This window comes from Panthera leo, chromosome C1, assembly GCF_018350215.1.
Source record: "Panthera leo isolate Ple1 chromosome C1, P.leo_Ple1_pat1.1, whole genome shotgun sequence".
Taxonomy (NCBI): Eukaryota; Metazoa; Chordata; class Mammalia; order Carnivora; family Felidae; genus Panthera; species Panthera leo.
Genome location: NC_056686.1, coordinates 31,174,032 through 31,193,361, shown reverse-complemented (window position 1 = coordinate 31,193,361; position 19,330 = coordinate 31,174,032). Strand labels below are relative to the sequence as shown.

Below are 19,330 nucleotides of genomic sequence, written 5' to 3'. Positions count from 1 at the left end.
ATTCACACCAACCACATGGTTCCCACAGTTCTCTTTCTACAATTGACTTTAGAGGTGCGCACCTCACTGGACTGGGCCAATGAGACCTTTCCCAGGATTTAAAGATTGGAAGTGAGAAAGACATTTGTCTTTTTATGTTTTTATTAGAGAGAGAGAGAGAGAGAGAGAGAGGAGGGGAGGGGCAGAGAGAGGGGGAGACAGAATCTGAAGCAGGCTCCAGGCTCCGAGATGTCAGCACAGAGCCTGATGTGGGGCTTGAACCCACGAACCGTGAGATCATGACCTGAGCTGAAGTCGGACGCCCAACCGACTGAGCCACCCAGCCAGGCGCCCCAGGAAAGTCATTTTTTTTCCTTTTTTCTGGGTGACGGAAAGAATATATGTGAAATCTGGAGCTGATGGTAACTGATTTGTAATGAGGTGCTAAAAAACAAACAAACAAACAAACAAAAAACAACAACGAAGACACAAGCAAAGGTGAGAGATGGAGAGAAAGCTGCCTGGGTTTTCTAAAGTGCTTCAGGTCCTAAGCCGAGTCTGCTGTTTGAATGTATTGCAACCCATGAATTACAGGATACCCCAATATCCCTCTAATAACACCCCCACATTGAGGCTTAAAAAGCCCCAACTGATTTGTTATTTGACCAAAGAGTCTCAACTAATCTACTGTGTTTAGACAGAGCCCATATAGGAAGGAGGAAAATGGGACATGGAACTATAAAGTAGCAATAGCTATAATGGAAAATCTAAGTGCCAGGCTTTGGTTTATAACCTTAGTGGATGGAGGTGAGGGTAAATCGATTAACATTTCACAGAATTACTCACTAAAACTTTAATAAACATTTACCAGATTGAAAAATGAGCATGTACAAAACCATGTGGCCCCGATCGTGGTGCTCAGCTTTCACAACATAAGCAATGCTAATTTTTTCATTGATCAATGCTTATTAGACAGTCATGCCCTACCTCTTTTCTCTCTTCCTCCATGTATTAACTATAACTTGCTAACTTAACCATCCGGTAAAATGCTGTGGTTGATCATCCATAGTACACCCTGCCATCTTAAGTCTCCTGACTCAATTATCAGTGTTCCTCCATTCCATCAGAGGGGTTGCGGCCAAGATTTGACTTACTAAGATAGGTGGGTTGGTCTCTTTAAAGGGACTCTCATTGATCAGGCAGCTCCAGCCTAGAGGTCAAGGACTGGAGCAGCTGGTGGAAAGAGGGCTTCTCCTTTTCCAGCTGAGATTTTGGTAGGCTTGGCTATTGTTCAGTAAGATGCAGACTCCTCTCTGGCTCCAGGAATGGCAAGCAGCGCTCCTTCTGGGGATGCAGCTCAGCTGGTACTTCCACACTAGTTATTGAGACAAATGGATACTTCTTTGATGACTAACAGGGCTGTGGGTCCAGGACATGCTTCAGCGTCAGGTGGCTCCTAGTCCTCTTGCTGGTGGGAAAGTAAATTGGCCCAACCTCTATGAAGGCCAGTTTGGCACTATCCATCATACAAGTGCACATACCCTCTAGTATAGAGACTCCAGTTCTTGGAATTTACCCTACACAAACACATGTGTAAGAAAGAAAAATGCGTAAGACTATTCATTGCAACAAAAGATTAGAAATCCAAAAGTCCATCATAGTGAACTGGCTAAATAAATTAAAGTACATTCAAACCACAGGATACCATGCAGTTATAAAAAAGAATGAGTAGGCACTTTATCTACTAATATGGAATGACCTCCATGATATATGGTTAAGTAATAAAAGTAATGTGCAGATGTGTTTACATAGGAAGCTGCCATTTATGCTTAAAAAGAACTCTGCATATTCTCTTGGATACAAATAAAAAAGATCTCTTGAAGGGTGCATAGAAAGTTATAAAAATGGTTGCCTCTAAGGTAGAATTTGGTGGTGGATGTAGGAAAAGGATTTTCACTTATACAACTGTCTATGCCATTTGAATTTTATCAGATTTGTAAGTTTCCTCATTTAAAAAAAGTAAGTTACTTAAAAAACAGGGGTGATTTTTTTCAACAGTACTTCCCAAATGTTAGTCTATAAATCAGAGAATGCCCATGGAGAATAATTCACCCTCCATGAAATCAGGTAACAATTATGTGTGCATCACAATCCTGAATTTAATTTAATCCTTATTCTTAAGTACTTTGTATGGAGGTGTTAGTAGATAATAGTTATCAATGTACTATTTACACAACAGGCAATATTAAAGGCTGGTATCATTATATCAATTCCTCAAATTTGGAATCCTGGAATTTAAAAGCACTGATTTAGTTAGCTTTTGTTCTCATGTTGAATAATCTATTTTTACACATTATTTCGAAAGGCATTCCTCCTGTGTATTTCATGATGTCGACTAAGTGATGAATTATAGCTGAAGGCTTTTCCACATTCATTACATTCATAAGGCTTTTCTCCAGTATGGTGTCTCTGATGTTTCTTAAAGGATGAATCATGCCTGTAGGCTTTTCCACAGCGGTTGCATTCATATGCTTTCACTCCTGTATGAACAGTTTTATGGTTGCTAAGGTGTATCCTCTGTCTAAAGGCTTTCCCACATTCCTTACATTTGTAGGGTCTCTCCCCAGTATGGATTCTCTGGTGATGCGTTAGATACGCTCTATGACTAAAGGTTTTACAACACGCAGTGCACGCATAGGGCTTCTCCCCAGTGTGAATTCTTATATGTTCACTAAGGTGTCTAATCTGTCGGAAGGTTTTCCCACATTCATTGCACGTAAAGGGTTTCTCTCCAGAATGAGTTCTCAAATGCTGGATCAAGCTAATGTTCTGGCTGAAAGCTTTCTGACATTTATCACATACATAGGGTTTCTCTCCAGTGTGAGTTCTATGATGCTGATTAAGAGATGAGCGATGCCTAAAGGCTTTGCCACATTCTTCACATTCAAAGGGTTTCTCGCCAGTATGGATCCTCTGGTGTGTAGTAAGGGATGCACTTTGGCTAAACGCTCTTCCACATTCCTTACATCTGAAAGGTTTTTCACCAGTATGAATTCTCATGTGTTCAGTAAGATGAATGGGTTGTTTGAAGTTTTTTTCACATATATTACATTCATAGGTTTTTGTTCTTATGTAACTCGGATGATTTATCAAGTCTAATTTGTATTTATTCCTCTTTCTAGGTGTATCACATTTACGGTGCCTCTGTTCTATCGTAACATTTGAACTGACAATATTTTCCCCGAATTTGTTAGTTTCCTGGTCACTCTTCTTGTGGGTCAGGATGGCGTGTCTTATATCTCTTCCATGGGATTCCTGGTGCTCTTCTAACTCGCCATCATATTTAGAGACTTTTCTCAATGTGGAATAAATGACATCATCTCTCAGGAACCCTTCCATCATAATGCCATGATATAAGTGTTCCTGTAAAATCTCATTCTTTGAAGCTGATGTACTGGTTTCTGTTTTATTTTTCAAGTCTGAAAGAAATGGAAAAAATGCACATAACTCACATTCATTATGCTTCAAAAAATCAATTACTATAGTGGATATGGAATAGAGATTTAGACAACTACACATATAAAACACATGAGACTTTGATTACATTTGACCCTTGCACAACATGGGGGTTGGGATATCAACCTCAACACAGTAAAAAAAATCCATGTATAACTTCTGATTCCCACCGAAACTTAACTACTAATAGCTTACTGTTGACTAGAAGCCTCACCAGTAAATCAATTAACACTTACTTTTTATGTTATGTGTATCATATACTAGATTCTTACAATAAAGAGAAAAGAAAATGCACTGTAAAAAATCCACATATGGGGTGCCTGCGTAGCTCAGTTGGTTAAATGTTTGACTCTCGATTTTGGCTCATATCATGATCTCACAGTTCAAGAGATCGAGTCCTGTGTCGGGCTCTGCACTGACAGCATGGAGCTTGCTTGGAAGTCTCTCTCTCCCTCTGTCCCCACACACCCCCCCACCCCCACTTGTGTTCTCTCTCTCTCAAAATAAATAAACATTTAAAAAAGTTGACAAATCATTTCATTAAAAAGAAAAACTCCAGGGGTGCCTAAGTGGCTCAGTCTGTTGAGCGTCCAACTTTGGCTCAGGTCATGATCTCATGATTGATGGGTTTGAGCCCCACATCAGGCTCTGCACTGACAGCATGGAGCCTGCTTCGGATTTTCTGTCTCCCTTGCTCTCTGCCCCTCCCCCACTCACCCCCTCCCTTTCTAAAATAAACATTAAAAAAAATCCACGTATAATAGGTGGACGCATGCAGTTCAAACCAGTGTTGTTCAAGGTCAATTGCACATGTAAAAATGGTTATGCAACATGGGGAGGTAATGGGAAGTTAAGAAACAGTAAATAAGGTAAATGTGTGATTTTATACAGAGAGTAAAATTTGAGCACTTCAGACATGCTCTAATACTAAATAATGAAATTTCAGAGCTATGTCTTAAGAATATCTTTTCTTGACAACTACTTTTAGAAAACAATCTCAGAAAGATAAAAAGATGTCCCTCTCCCCACACCAGCAGGAGATGCTCATTCAAAAACTAAGGTCTGAACTAAGAACTTTCATGAAAACATTAAGCTGTCTTTTATCGAAACTTGTATTAACATTTGCTTTGTTCTATTTCCTGTGGTTATTAATCTGTCCCTAGAAATGTTATTTATACAAAGGAGACTTGTAAGAAACCCAAACTGCTGTATTACTATTATTGCTATGTTCTCTGAAAATATCTTTTAATCTCTACAGTTTTGACTGGGTTTTTTGATAATCTGTTATACCCATTACTAATATTTCAACTGATACATCTTCTTTCTTGAAAAGTATAACTTTTTGTAAGATTTTTCGGTCAACACAAAAGGATCAATAATACTTCCAAATTCTTAATGAGTTAAAGGCAATAATAGAGTCTATGTTGTGTAGGCTTCTGATTCTGGTCCTGAAAATGGGAGGTGGAAGAAAAGAAGACAGAGCAAGAGAGAAGAAGCCTTCTATGTCATGTCCCCTTTCCCAATTCAATATCCAGGCCTGAAGGACCAAACTACAGAAGAAGAGATTTTTAACATTTTTTTAAAAACGTTTATTTCTTTAAAAAAATTTTTTTAACTTTTATTTATTCTTGAGAGGAGACAGAGTACAAGCCAGGGAGGGGGAGAGAGAGAGAGGGAGACACAGAATCTGAAGCAGGCTCCAGGCTCTGAGCTGACAGCACAGAGTCTGATGCGGGGCTCAAACTCATGAATTGTGAGATCATGACCTGAGCCGAAGTTAGACGCTTAACTGAGTGAGCCACCCAGGTGCCCCAAAATGTTGATTTACTTTGAGAGAGAAAACACACGCATGATGGGGGAGTGTCAGAGAGAGAGACGGAGAGAGAATCTCAAACGGCCTCTGCGTGGACAGGGCTCAATCTCACAAACTATGAGATCATGAACTGAGCGGAAATCAAAAAGTCCAATGGATAACCAACTGAACCAGCCAGGCGTTCCAAGAATTTAACTTTGAATGAAGTTGTGAGTTTTTGTTATTGCAGTAAACTAAAATGTTTTAGTAAAATCAAACTGTTCTTATTATTTAAAGCGACTGGAAAATCTAAATGAAATTCATGGTAGCTCTTATTTTCATTATTATAAGCTGAAAAAGAGAAAACCCAAGAGAATATATAAACAAATTATTGGAATTAACAATGGAATGAAACAAGATGGCTAGCTATAGGATCAATATACAAATCCAACTGTTCTATTATTATACACCAGCAACAAACAGAAAACATAATTTAAAAATATATACCATCAAAATAGCAAAATAAAAGGTCTTCAAGATGAATCTAACAAAAGAGATGCAATAGGGACAAGACCTTTATACGGAAAATTCTGAAACTTTATTAAAAAAAAAAAGTTAGGAAATACTAATGAATGCAGCAATATACCCTGTTTCTAGATAGTAACACTCAATATCATAACATTAATTCTCCCTAAAGTTGATCTATAAATTCAATTCTCTTCCAATCAAAACACCACCAGAGTATTTGCATGTGTGTGGGTGTGTGTGAAATTTCATGCATTCATTATATAATTTGCATGGAAGAGCAAGGGGCTAATAATGAGGACAATTTTGAAGAACAAAGTGGGAGAACTACCTTGACCACATATGAGTTTCACTATGAAATACAGTGATTACAACAGCTTGGCATTACAGTAGGGCTAGAAGAGAAAAATGGAACAGAATACAGTGCCCAGAACAGACACAAGTATATAAGGAAACTTGATAGGTAACAGAGTGGTATTAATTATTAAATAAATGGTTCCTGGACTGATTATCCATGTGGAAAAGGCACCTCACACTACACATAAAATAATTCTAGGTGAATTAACTCTAAATATGAAAAGCCAAACTTAAGAATATAAGATGATATATACATCCTTTCTATAGATCAAGAAAAAAAAACAGAACTGGCAAAGTAATTTACGTAAGAGAAATCTAGATGGTCAATAGCCATGAAAAGTATGCTCCTCTTGCTGATAATGAGGAAAATGAAAGAAACGGTAAGATACCATATTCACCCACAAATTTACAATAATTTTAAAGTTTGACAAAGCCAAGTGTTGACAAAGATGCTGCACTCTGGAAAGTCTTAAGGCTTGCCGAGGGGAGGTACATATTGGTGCAACTGCTTTGAAGAGCAAGTTGGTAATATCAAGCAAAAGGAAGGTGCATACACTCCATGACCCAACAGTTTTGCTTCCACATCGCAGAGAAATACTTGCATGTGTACACAAGAAGACACGTACAGGAAGACTTACTGCATCTTGGTAACCCCCAAATTTAGAAACAATATGTCTATTAACAGGAAAATAGATAAATAAATTTATTTATTTATTAGTTCAACAGAAATAACTAGAAGAAGATGGATAAATATCAATTGTGTTGACTGAGAAAAGCAAGTAGAAGTATATACACCATTTATTTAAAGAATAAAAACATGAAGGGGCACCTGGGTGGCTCAGTCGGTTGGGCGTCTGACTTCAGCTCAGGTCACGATCTCATAGTTCATGGATTCGAGCCCCACACTAGACTCTGTGCTGACAGCTCAGAGCCTGGAGCCTGCTTCAGATTCTGTGCCTCCTTCTCTGTCTTTGCCCCTCTCCTGCTTGTGCTCTCTCTCTCTCTCAAAAATAAATAAATAAACTTAAAAAAAAAAACCCATGCAAAATAATACCAAATATTGTTCCAGGATATACACACGCAGTGAAAGTATGAAGACATATAGGAGAATGACAATATTTAAACTCTGAAAAGTTGGTTATTTAAAAAAAAATTTTTTAATCTTTGTTTATTAAAAAAAAATTTTTTTTTAACGTTTTATTTATTTTTGAGACAGAGAGAGACAGAGCATGAACGGGGGACGGGCAGAGAGAGACGGAGACACAGAATCGGAAGCAGGCTCCAGGCTCTGAGCCATCAGCCCAGAGCCTGACGCGGGGCTCGAACTCACAGACCGCGAGATCGTGACCTGAGCTGAAGTCAGACGCTTAACCGACTGAGCCACCCAGGCGCTCCAATCTTTATTTATTTTTGAGAGAGAGAGAGACAGAGCACGAGCAGGGAAGAAATAGAGACAGGGATAAACAGAATCCGAAGTAGGTTCCAGCTTCTGAGCTGTCAGCACAGAGCCCAACATGGAGCTCAAACTCATGAACTGTGAGATCATGACCTGAGCCAAAGTTGGATGCTCAACTGACTGAGTCACCTAGTTGTCCCCGAAAAATTGGTTATTTTAAAAGGTAAAGGGGGAATAGCAGGACTTCAACTCTTTTTTCTTAACCTAGGTGGAAGCTACATAGAAATTTGTTATAATGTTCTCTATGCCTTTCTGAACACCTAAAATATTTCATAATAAAGCAAAGTTTAAGGAGATGGTTAAAGACCACTTAATTGTCCTGTGGCAATTTCTCTTGCAAGAATTTTCATACAGTTGTTACAAAAAATACAAAAGGTAGATAAGTAAGTTAAAAAGAGAGTGAGAATCAAAGCTGAAATTGTAAAATGAAAATTGGTGGAAAGTGGAAACAGAATGTAAGAGAGAAAATTAAAGATCTGTCGAATGCAGTGAGCCCTGAAAAAGAGATGTGTTTTCCGTGAAGAGAGACCATGTACATCCGACTGCTCAGAGAAAGGCGCTTTCGATTTGCAGAGTTCAGGATACTGAAGAAAAGAGGAAAAGTCGAGTTCAACCTAAATTAAGACAAGACTCCCTGCCCTCCAACTCCAGAGAGACTTTTGCAAGGTGAGGTGAAGGAAAGGGATGATGGAGGGAGGGGTGACGTCAGGTTTAGTGCATGCCCTGTCCACTGACTTCAGCCTTCCCCACAGCCTGGGGAGACTTCGGGGACTCTGGCCTACATATTAAAAGGTACTATCTGACTTGGTCTCACCTGATCTGGGATCTCCTGGGCCTTCTTTCTCTGTCATCCATGGCTCCTGTCCTTTCTCCAACTGGGATATCACACTAGGTTTAGAAAGTTGATATCCTGCTTATAAAGTAAAAAAAACAAAAACAAAAACCAAACAAACAAAAAAAAAACCAGAGTATGAATGTTTACACTGAGTTCTAAGAACATCCCCAGAATTCTTTCTAGTCCTCTGGCAGTCAGGGTCTCTGAAGATGGAAAGGGACACCACAGAATGTCTTTCTATTCTCGCTCTAACAAGTAAAGCGGTTCCCCCAAGGAATGAGACATCTCTAATACAGAACTCAAGGCCAAGCTCGAAGGCATCCACAACATTTGATAATTTGGAATTAATGACTTTCCTGTAACAGACAGGTTTTCTGGGTGAATGTTCCGCCCATCCTTACCCACTGACAGCAGGTTCCCATAGTTCTCCAGCATCACCTCCCGGTATAGATTCCGGTGAGCAAGGGGCAGTTGTCCCCACTCCTCCTGGGTAAAGTCCACAGATATGTCCTTGAAAGTCAGCAGTTCCTAGAATATCAAATATATTCCTTTTCAGACAAAGACCACCTCCATCAAGGTCCAAGGAGTTCTGACAGTATTCTAAGTTCTGAGAGATTTTAAACTAGTTTTACTGGCTGCCTCCTCTGGATGTGTCTGAAGACCCTCCGGAGATTACCATAAATACATAGAAAAACAGAAGGTCATATGGGCCTTAGAAAAAATGAAGCAGGATAAGGAGGAAACAGGGAGAACCACATGAAGGTAGCGGAGGATCTTTTATGCAAGGTGGTTGGGGAAGGTCTCTCTAAAAGGGTGAGATTTGACCACAGACATGAATTCAGTGAGGGAGACCTATGTGGAAATCTGAGGGAAGAGCATTCCAGGCAGGTACAAAGGACCTAAAGTGAGAGCATCCTTGGCTTATCTGAGGAACAGGAGAGTGAACAGCATCACTGGTGGCAGGTTGGTGAAGGGAACAGGAGGAGAGGAGGACAGAGGGGCCAGAGGGAGAGACAGAGAGGCTTTCAGCAATTATTGTCACAAAGCCAATGTATTGCTACTGAGCTTAAATCCTGGGGCTCATTGAACTGGAGTTCAATGCAAAGATGAACAAAACTGGAACTGTAGTCTAACCCCATCCTAGCTCAAATACTTGAAGAGATAATAAAGATCAGCCCCCCAGCAGTGGTGGCATGGGTGTTTGTAGTTGGGTTAGTCAGAAGTGAACTCAATCAAATAAAAGCTGTGTCTCAGCCAGAGCTCAGCCACAGCTCTAGGGAGAATATGAATAATCAGTCCCTCACTTTAACCACCAGACAGAGGAAAGGACTTAGTCTTTTGTAAATAAACAAACAACACACATATGTGTATACACACACACACACACACACGTGTATGTATACATATATATGTGTGTACATATGGATGTGCGCACATATATAGTTCCTCCCCCACTATTTTTTTTTTTTAAGTTTATTTTGAGAGAGAGTGCGTGTGTGTATGAACAGGGGCGGGGAAGAGAGAGGAGAGAGAGAATCCAAAGCAGGTTTTGTGTGCACTGTCAGCACAGAGCCTGATGTGGGACTCAACCTCATGAACTGTGAGATCATGACCTGAGCTGAAATCAAGTGTCCCTCCCACACCTGACTGACTGAGCCACCCAGGTACCCCTCCCCACTGTTCTTCAATACCCAATATCTCAACTACTAGAAAAAACTGTTACACATGTGAAGAAGGAGGAAAATGTGACCTATAATTAAGAAAATAAAAAGGCACCTGGGTGGCTCAGTCGGTTAAGCGTCCGACTTCAGCTCAGGTCATGATCTCACGGTTTGTGAGTTCGAGCCCCGCGTCAGGCTCTGTGCTGACAGCTCAGAGCCTGGAGCCTCCTTCGGATTCTGTGTCTCCTTCTCTCTCTGCCCCTCCCCCCTCACACTCTGTCTCTCTCTCAAGAATAAATAAACATTAAAAAAATTAAAAAAAAAAAAAAGAAAAGAAAAATCAATAGAAGCAAGCCCACAGGTGACTAAGTCTTTGGAATTAGCAGACAAGAAGTTTAAAGAAATTATTAAAATGTTAAAAAATTTACAATAAAATATGAATACAGTAAGTGAAAACATGAGGGTAACTAAGAGGAGAGAGTGAGAGAAATACTAAAGAACTATATGAAAATTCTACAAATGAAAAATACAGTATCAGAAAAATCCACTAAATGGACTTAATGGCAGCAGAATGGCCTGAATGGCCCGATGAAGACAAGATCCGTGAAACTTAAGATAGGTCAATAGATATTATTCAAATTGAAGCACCAAGAGGGAAAAAAACCAAACCTGGGATAATACCAAGTGGTTTAATAATATATATAATTAGAATCTCAGAAGAAGATAAAAGAATGGGCAGAAAAAATATTTGGAGAAATAAAGGCTGAAAATTTTCCAAATTTGATGGAAAAAAATCAAGCCACAGACCTAAGCTCAGCAAACCCCCAAAATACTAAATTCAAAAAAAAACCAGCCCTACACACATCACAGTAAAACTGCTGAAGAGCAACGACAAAAGATCATGAAGGTAGCCAAAAGAAGGTAGGAAAGGAGGAACAAAAAAACCCACAAGTTGGTATAAAACAAACAGAAAGGCAGGTCGCCTATAGGGAAATAATAGTAACAGCTGACTTCTCATTCCAAACGATACAAGCTAAAAGATCATGGAACACTTGTAAAGTGCTTCAAAGAAAAAAGTCACCCTAGAGCTCTCTATCCAGTAAAAGATCCTCAAATAGAAGACAACAGAAAGACATCTTTAGATCAGCAAAAGCTGTGAGAATTCGTCAGAACACCCACACTACAAGAAACGTTGAACGACTTTCTTCTGGTTGAAGGGAAATGATGCCAGGCAGAAACTTGGAATTAAAAGAAGGAATGAAGACTGCAAATTGGTAATTATGTGATGGTTATGAAAAGAACTTTTTTTTTTCGTTTTCTTAATTGCTTAAAAACTATTTACTGCTAAAAACAAAAATAAGAACAGGGGCACCTAGGTGGCTCAGTTGGTTAAGCATCTGACTCTTGATTTCAGCTCAGGTCAGGATCTCTCGGTTTATGAGTTCGAGCCCCAAGTCAGGCTCCTCACTGAGTGTGGAGCCTGCCTGGGATATTCTCTCTCTCTCTCTCTCTCTCTCTCTCTCTCTCTCTCTCTCTTTCTTCTTTTCTCTCTCTCTCTCTCTCTCCCTCCCTCCCTCTCTCCCTCTCTCTGCCCCTCCCCTGCTCATGCTTGCTTTCTCTCACAAAATAAGTGAACTTTTAAAAAACAAAAATAGGAACAATGTACTGTGGGGTTTTAATGTGTAAAGTGAAATATATGATGACAATATACAAACAATGGGGAAGAGTAAATGGAAATACGGGGCTTCCATGCCACATGGGAAACAGTATAATATTAATTCAACTGTGATATGTTAAAAACACATATTATAACGGTCAGAGCAACCACCACAAGCAAATAAAACAAGTATAGCTAAAAAGTCATTAGAGGGCATAAAGTAGAATACTAAAACACCATGCAATCCAAGAGGAAGCAGAAGAGGAACAAAGAAACAAAAATGTGTGAACAGCAAAGAGTAAGAATATACATTTAAATCCCACTGTATCGATGATTATGGTAACTGTAAATGCACTAAACAAGCAAGACACAGCTATATCTAAGGCCATACTTTAAATATAAAGATACAGATAGGTCAAAAGTAAAAGAACTGAAAAAGCTATACCATACAAATAATAACTTAAACAATAGTGGAGGAACTATAATAAATCAGACAAAAGTGGGCTTAGGAGAAGGAATATTACTTGCCATAAAGAAGAGACATCTCATGATGATAAAGTGTCAGTTCATCAAGAAGACAACAATACTACTTGTTAATGTATCTCATAACAGAACTCGAAATAGAGCAGAACTGACAGAACTGAAGGAAGATACAGACAAAACCACAACAGATTTCAACATTCCTTTCTCAGTAACTGATACAAGCGGACAATAATGCATCAAGGATACAGATTTGAACCATCTATCTGTCAACTTAATGGACATTTATAGAACACTATACCTATCAACTGCAGAATATACATTCTGTTTTAAACTTTTTATTTTGAGGTCATTATAGATTCCCGTGCACTTATAAGAAATAACAAAGAGAGGCGCCTGGGTGGTTCAGTCGGATAAGCATCTGACTTCAGCCCAGGTCATGATTTCACGGTTCCTGGGTTCGGATTCTGTGTCTCCCTCTCTCTCTGCCCCTCCCCGGCTTGCTCGTGTGTGCTCTCTCTCGCTCTCTCTCTCTCTCTCTCAAAAGTAAATAAACATTAAAAGAAAGAAAGAAAAAAAGAACGGCTTGCTCGTGTGTGCTCTCTCTCGCTCTCTCTCTCTCTCAAAAGTAAATAAACATTAAAAGAAAGAAAGAAAAAAAGAAAGAAAGAAAGAAAAGAAAAGAAAAGAAAAGAAAAGAAAAGAAAAGAAAAGAAAAGAAAAATAACAAAGAGAAGCCATGTACCCTCTACTGGGAGCAAAGCAAAGTTCTGATTGGAAAGGAGCCGGAGGGAACTTTCTGAGATGGTGGAAATGGTGTATATTTTGGTTACATGGTATATACACATGTCAAAATAGAACTACACATTTTCGGGGTGCCCAGGTGGCTCAGTTGGTTGAGTGTCTGACTCTTGATCTGAGCTCATGTCATTATCTCACGGTTCTTGGATTGAATCCCACATCGGGTTCTATGCTGACAGCACAGAACTGGTCCCTGCTTGGGATTCTCTCTCTGCCCCTCCCCCACTCATGCTCGCTTGCTTGCTCTCTCTCTCAAGATAAATAAAAAAACTTAAAAAAAAAAAAAAAACTATACAGGGGTGCCTGGGTGGCTCAGTTGGTTAAGCATCCGTCTTCGGTTCAGGACATGACCTCACAGTTCATTGGTTTGAGCCTCATGTCGGGCTCTGTGCTGACAGCTCTGAGCCTGGAGCCTGCTTTCGATTCTGTGTCTCCCTCTCTCTCTGCCCCTCTCCCGCTCACACACTCTCTCTCTCAAAAATAAACATTAAAAATTAAAAAAAAAATTTAATTTCTTTTCCCAGCAGTAAGAATACCATCAGTTTTTGATACATGTCAAGAAATGAGGAATTCCAGATAAGTGGAATATAGAGAGAACTCTTTAAATAGACTATTACTCCTTATTCTTATTGCTTCTTCCTTATTACTGTAAATAACTTTGAAAAGCATTCAATCCTAGAAAAATATTAGCATCTGAATCAGCGGAGGAAACTGGGATTGTAAACAGCTGAAAAAAATTGCCCCATTACCAAGCAAGTAAATACTTAGAGATAATTTCAGATCCTGTACCATCTAATTACAGAACCCAAGTCCTTTTCACTTAAAACTCTCCTGCCGTCGGATAATATTTCATTTTGAATAGTCTTCCTTTCTCACTCATTCTACAATTTTTCTCCTGTCTTCCCTATGCTTCCAGTCGACAGTGAGGACACCCTGTAATAACTGTCCATTTGTCTAACGTGTGTGTGCTATGTGGCCACACCATTTCTTCCCCACTCACTTCTCCTTTGGTTTGATCTCTACTCCTAATACTATACGAAGGGTTACCACATGAAGTCCACCAGCGAAATGGGTACATCGCCTAAGAATGTCAGAAGGTTCTTGTCACTTTACGAAGTTTGTTTTTGAGTAAAAATACTCAAAAAAGAAAGTTGACGTGTATCTGAGACCCCAAGTGGCATCTATTTGTTTTTAGGGGCTGGAATTCTAGCATTCATTTCTCTTTCTCTACAGAAATTAGCATAATGTTAAATCAAGATGTTGGCCACAAACAAGAGTTACAAGGAGGGAAGCCACCATGAGTAGGGGAATCGCCACCACTACAGCCCAGTTTTCTGTACAAGAGCAACTTGCACAGTTCCCTATGTTGAATCTGTTAGCCCCACACTAACAAACACCTCCAAACTCCTCACACTCAAAAAAAAAAAGGCGAGTTATAGCCTTGAAAACCAAGCAGCAGGTCCAAGAAAATGAAAGGAAAACCCAACCCACCTGGGATTCTGCTGCTGGAGGTCCAGAGGTGACTTCAGCCTTCAAACTTTCTCCCTGGGTCTCCTCAGCATCCTGAGAGAGCAGAGCTAAAGAAGGAAAAGAGCCATGAGGTTTATATCTCCCCAAATCCCCCAAATAGAAAAACTGCCTGCAGACCTGCTGAACAGGCTCCTCTCTCAAAACATTCACAGAGAGGGACATTTCGAGCAACTCAGAGCAGAGTGGGGGGCCTCCTTAATAAGCAGGGTCTGCAGTGCACTGCTTTGAGCACTAATACTTCCCAAAGGGCAACACTGGTCCAAAAGCTCAGACCAGGCCACTCCTCTGTTCAAATGTTTCTGGTTAAGAAAGAAAATCCAAACCTTTCCCATGGACATCAGGCCCTCTACAACTCGCCTAAAACACATTTCCCCAAGTGTTCGTTTTCGCTAGCCACCATCCTTTATCCATTGTACACATACACTGACCACATTCTTAGCCCTCAGACTCGACTGGTTCCCATTCTCTGAACCACTCTTCGAGGCACTCATTTCTGTATCCTTTTCCCAAATCTTCTACAAAAAAATGGAAGACCTCTTTCAAGGCCCAATTCAGTGCTATCTGCTTTGTGAAAATTTCTCCAATAAATGTAATCAGAAGAATGTTTCCAGTCTTTTGGCTTCCCAAAGAAATTTACCATAGCACTTTCTTAGGCTACCTTCTATTATTTTGCTCGGGGTATGCGTCTGTCTCCATCAATTAATAATAAGCACTGGAGACCATTATTCATTTTTCCATCGGTCAAGACGCTTTAGCAAAATCCCTGCCTCACGCCGCTAGCTTACATACCGGCTGAACTTGAAATGTTAAAGGGGTGACCTACGAGATCATGTGAGACACGCGAATTCCTCTGTCCATCTATCTATCTGTCCCAACCAGACCACTAGATAGTGTATAATCTTGGACGTTTCCCCCTGACCTCCTGGAAATCGAGAGTCATCAAGTAGGTCATTCCTTCCCCTCAGAACTACTTGTGGAAAACACTGGCTTTGGGCCAAAACGCCCAAAACTTATGAAGGAAAACCTTGGGGGGGCTTTAAGGAGTAGAAGCCTTTGACCCCACTGTCTGTGACAATCACAATACCTGGGAGCCGCTGGTGGGGAACACTGTATTGTCCTCCTGTTTCGTGCTTTATCCGGGAACTGGAGATGGGGGCAGCACGGAGCACATGGCACAAGGAGCTGAGAACCCAACATCTGCCCTCATAGCTATCCTCGTCCCAAAAGCCACAAGCACGAACCCCAGAGACCTGCTTTCCTCCAATTTTCTCCCCAAGAGACACCTCAATGAAATGGGTACCTATCCTTTCACACACGAATTGAGAATTCTGCTTTCCCTGCATCAGTCTACTCTCACCTCCTCCTTCAAACATCTTCGTTACATCCTCCCACAGGGGTGCCCCCTCCTTGGCCTTCTTTGGATGGCGCAACTTCACCCAGGTGCTGGCCTCCGTGGGCAGGGTGATCAGGAGCTGCTGTAGCATGACGATGCCCACCCAACCGGGCGTGTCCACTTCTGGTGACGAAAGTGCCAGAATCTCTGCTGAGAGGCTTCACAGGTACACGGTCTCCTCTGACCACAATCTCCCGCCCCCAGATCTTTGGTGTGTCCCTGCAGCACCAGAACCCGGGGGTTCCTAGAGGCTGATGTGACCTTAACAACTCTGAAAAACTGACTTCTCTCTTAAATTAAGGAGTGCCTTCTTGGGAGGCAGCCAGTTGAGCAGTTTGGAGTGCATGCCTCTATAGTCTTCTAGAGGAGCAAAAGACAGAAGAGGAGGGATCCAGAAGCACCGACCACACATCCAGAACTCCACAACTTGAGGAAATATATTTTAAACTGCAAAAGATCCGAAAATAAAGATTTGGCATCAACGTGGGAATAAGTATAATCAGTCTTCTTGGATGTGGCTGTCTCCCAGTTCCATACACACATCCATAAACAGCCAAAAAGGTATAAAAACAAGCATAGACCCTCTCTTGACTTCCCTCCCAGTAAGCTGCACCCATCTTCTGCCTGGATACAGACTTAGTGGAGTTAAGAGGGCAAGCTTTGAATTCAGTTTAGGTGAGAATCCTGACACTTGTACTTAAAAGCTCTAAGACACTTCAACTCTCTGGAGCTTCAGTTTCTTCATCTATAAAATGGGAATAACAATTGTACTTTATAGGGCTGTAACATTAATTGAAACAATGTCAAGCATACAGAAAACCCTTAGTAATAAATATTGCTATACAATTTTTACTTTACCACAGCATTACCTTTTCCAGCTACTTTTAAAAACAATTAGAGATCTACATTTAAAGTTCATCTCAAGTGTCAGAAGTGATGGAATAATCACACAGCTGCATTTTCACCTGACCAAACAGCAGCAGGTACATTCCCCAACCACGCAGATGCCCAGCAGCGGGCAAGTCCTTTTGGCCTGTGAAGATGCCTCCTGGTTTCAGAAATGTTAAAACTGGGGGAGGGGGAGGGGTTCAGATGGAGGAAATACAGCACTTCGAGTATCATGAGGACTACTGCACAAGTGTTTGCAACAGGGAAATCCGGAAACAACTCAAATCTATCATCTCATCCAAAGCCCCCCGCATCTGAGCAGGTGCCTCCACAGCCACCTGGTCCAGCGTAACTGGGGCCCCGCGCACAGACCGAGCTCCGTATAAAGGGAGCTGGCCCAACTTTTTGAAGTTTGCAAGGGAGGGTATGTAGCTTACGGGCTCCCCCCACCGGGCCCCAAGCTGTGCCCGCTGCAGAGAAAGGAGCTGCATCCTGCAGGATGGAGCATGTGGAAATATCCTGCCCCCGGAATACATAAAAGTAAACGTCTAGTTACCAAAGTGGGGAAACTTTCGAAGCAGCATTTGGAAGCTGCCGCTCCTCACCGCTCCCGGCCGTGCCTTCCCGGGACGGAGGCTGCACACCCGCGCATCCTCCCACTCACCAGCTCGGCCCCGGACGCTGCTGGGACCAAGGACGCGGCCGCGAGAGCGCTCGCTCCCGAGGCTTTCGGCGCCACAGGGTGTCTCTTCAGAGGACCGGGCGGTAGCGGATTTTGTTCTTCCCCCGCCTTCGTAGACCGCATGCCCCGCTCACCGACGATTCTCCAAAGCACGCCCAGCGTTCCCGCAGGCTTCCTTCGGGAGCCCGCGGACCTCGGCCTCCGCCCCGGATGCGGGGCTTTTCCCGGTCCCCCCGGGGAGCCTGTCTAGGGCCGGCCGCCGCACCGCATCTCACCGCCGCCCTCCCAGGCGGCCTTCCTCGGCCGCGCTCCGGGGCGCGGGGCTCCGCGGGCCGCAGTGGGAGGGCTGTCCTGACCCCGCTTCCCGCAGACGCGCGCGAGGATACACCTCGCGGGCACTCGCTCTGACGCCGGCCCGGCGGCGGCGGCAGCCGGCTCCACCCGCCGCCCCGCCTCGTGGGCCGCAGCCCGGCGTAGCCCGGGGCCTCCGTCCTCCCGCCGCGCCCCGCCGTCGCCCACGCCTCAGGTCGCCCCCCGCGCCGCCGGGCCCGCCCCGGGTCCGGCCACCCCACGCGGCCGCGCAGCCCCCCGCCCAGCGCGCGCGCCTTCCGGCGGCCCGCACGCCCAGCTGCCGACTCCGCCCACGAGGGGCCGCCCCGTGCCCGCCCCCTCCCGGGAAGCCGGCGCACCCGAAAACCCGGCGCTGGAGCGGCGGAGCGCGCGCGGGCGCCCAGACCCCGGGGGCAGCCGCCAACCGGCCCACCGCGTGCGGGGCCAGGCGGCCTCTGGAGAGACCACTTGGCCCTCCAACTCTTCCGTGGGGAAACCCCTTGTCATTCAGTCATTCATTCCTTCAGCAAGTATCTTGAGTGCGTGTCGTCCGTCCTACATTGTTACAGGCTCTAAGCATATGGCAGTTATCAGAATGGTCCCTGCTTTTTTGGATCTTAATGCATGGGGAATTAAATAGATAATGTTACACAACAAAAATTCAACCCAGTACAGTTGAAGATCTAATTCGCTTTATTGATTCACGGAATGGGGTAGCATCCCCATCTGGCAAGTGGAAGGGAGCACTAGGTAGTTGTATAAAATAGGTTTTTATAGGAGGGAGGGTGGGACAAGGAAGTTATTAGCAAAAGAAAAGAAAGGATTGGTCCCGGTAAGGTCACCTTACCTTAGGGACTAGGGCCCAGGGTCTAACTGGGGGGATTAACTCATTTTCCTTTGGGGGTTGGGGAGGGCCCATGTGACATACTAGCTCATTTGTGCTAGATCAGGAATCTCCTGATTGACTTGTTAAGACTACATTTCTGGGGGTGGTTGGAACTACAATTAGCTTAGGTATTAAGCCCCGGTATAACGGGTCCATTTGGAGCCTGTGGTTTTTCTTTTTAACAGTAATAAATTTACAAAACAGGTAGCACCCCAGATGATGATGAGGGCTATGAGGAAAGGGAAAGCAGTGTGTGAAAATGGGATAATGACTGGAGTTTCTCTTCTTGGAATAGTGGAGCTAAGATATTTATATCAAGCCACCTCAGAAAACAAGAAACACTAAAGCCTGGAATATTTATTTTTAATGTTCTTAGAGGAGTGCATTAGTTTGCTAGGGCTGCCGCAATAAAATACCACAGACTGGGTGGCTTAAACAACAGTAATTTATTTTCTCACGGGTCTGGAGGCTAGAAGTCCAGGATCCAGGTCTCAGCAGAGTTAGGGAAACTGAATGGACTCTATTTTAGACAGGCTTCATCTCTGCTATTTCTCTGCCAGGC

The 19,330-nt window shown here is 42.6% G+C and overlaps 1 protein-coding gene across 4 annotated transcripts; it reads right to left on the bottom strand.

Moving 5' to 3' along the window:
• Positions 1 to 817: 817 nt before the first annotated feature.
• Positions 818 to 17,982, bottom strand: ZFP69 (ZFP69 zinc finger protein). Of its 4 annotated transcripts, none has more exons than XM_042952182.1 (6): positions 17,427 to 17,982; positions 15,947 to 16,429; positions 14,551 to 14,636; positions 8,862 to 8,988; positions 8,440 to 8,538; positions 818 to 3,458 (listed from the first exon to the last, which is right to left on the bottom strand). In XM_042952182.1, exons 2-6 carry the CDS (start codon positions 16,071 to 16,073, stop codon positions 2,326 to 2,328), a joined length of 1,572 nt encoding a protein of 523 aa, XP_042808116.1. In that variant the 5' UTR covers positions 16,074 to 16,429; positions 17,427 to 17,982; the 3' UTR covers positions 818 to 2,325. The 4 variants fall into 4 exon arrangements, with proteins under 4 accessions (XP_042808116.1, XP_042808115.1, XP_042808117.1 ...); XM_042952181.1 differs by having other exon boundaries at positions 17,535 to 17,982; XM_042952183.1 differs by having other exon boundaries at positions 8,440 to 8,535; positions 17,535 to 17,982.
• Between the last annotated feature and the right edge of the window lie 1,348 nt (positions 17,983 to 19,330).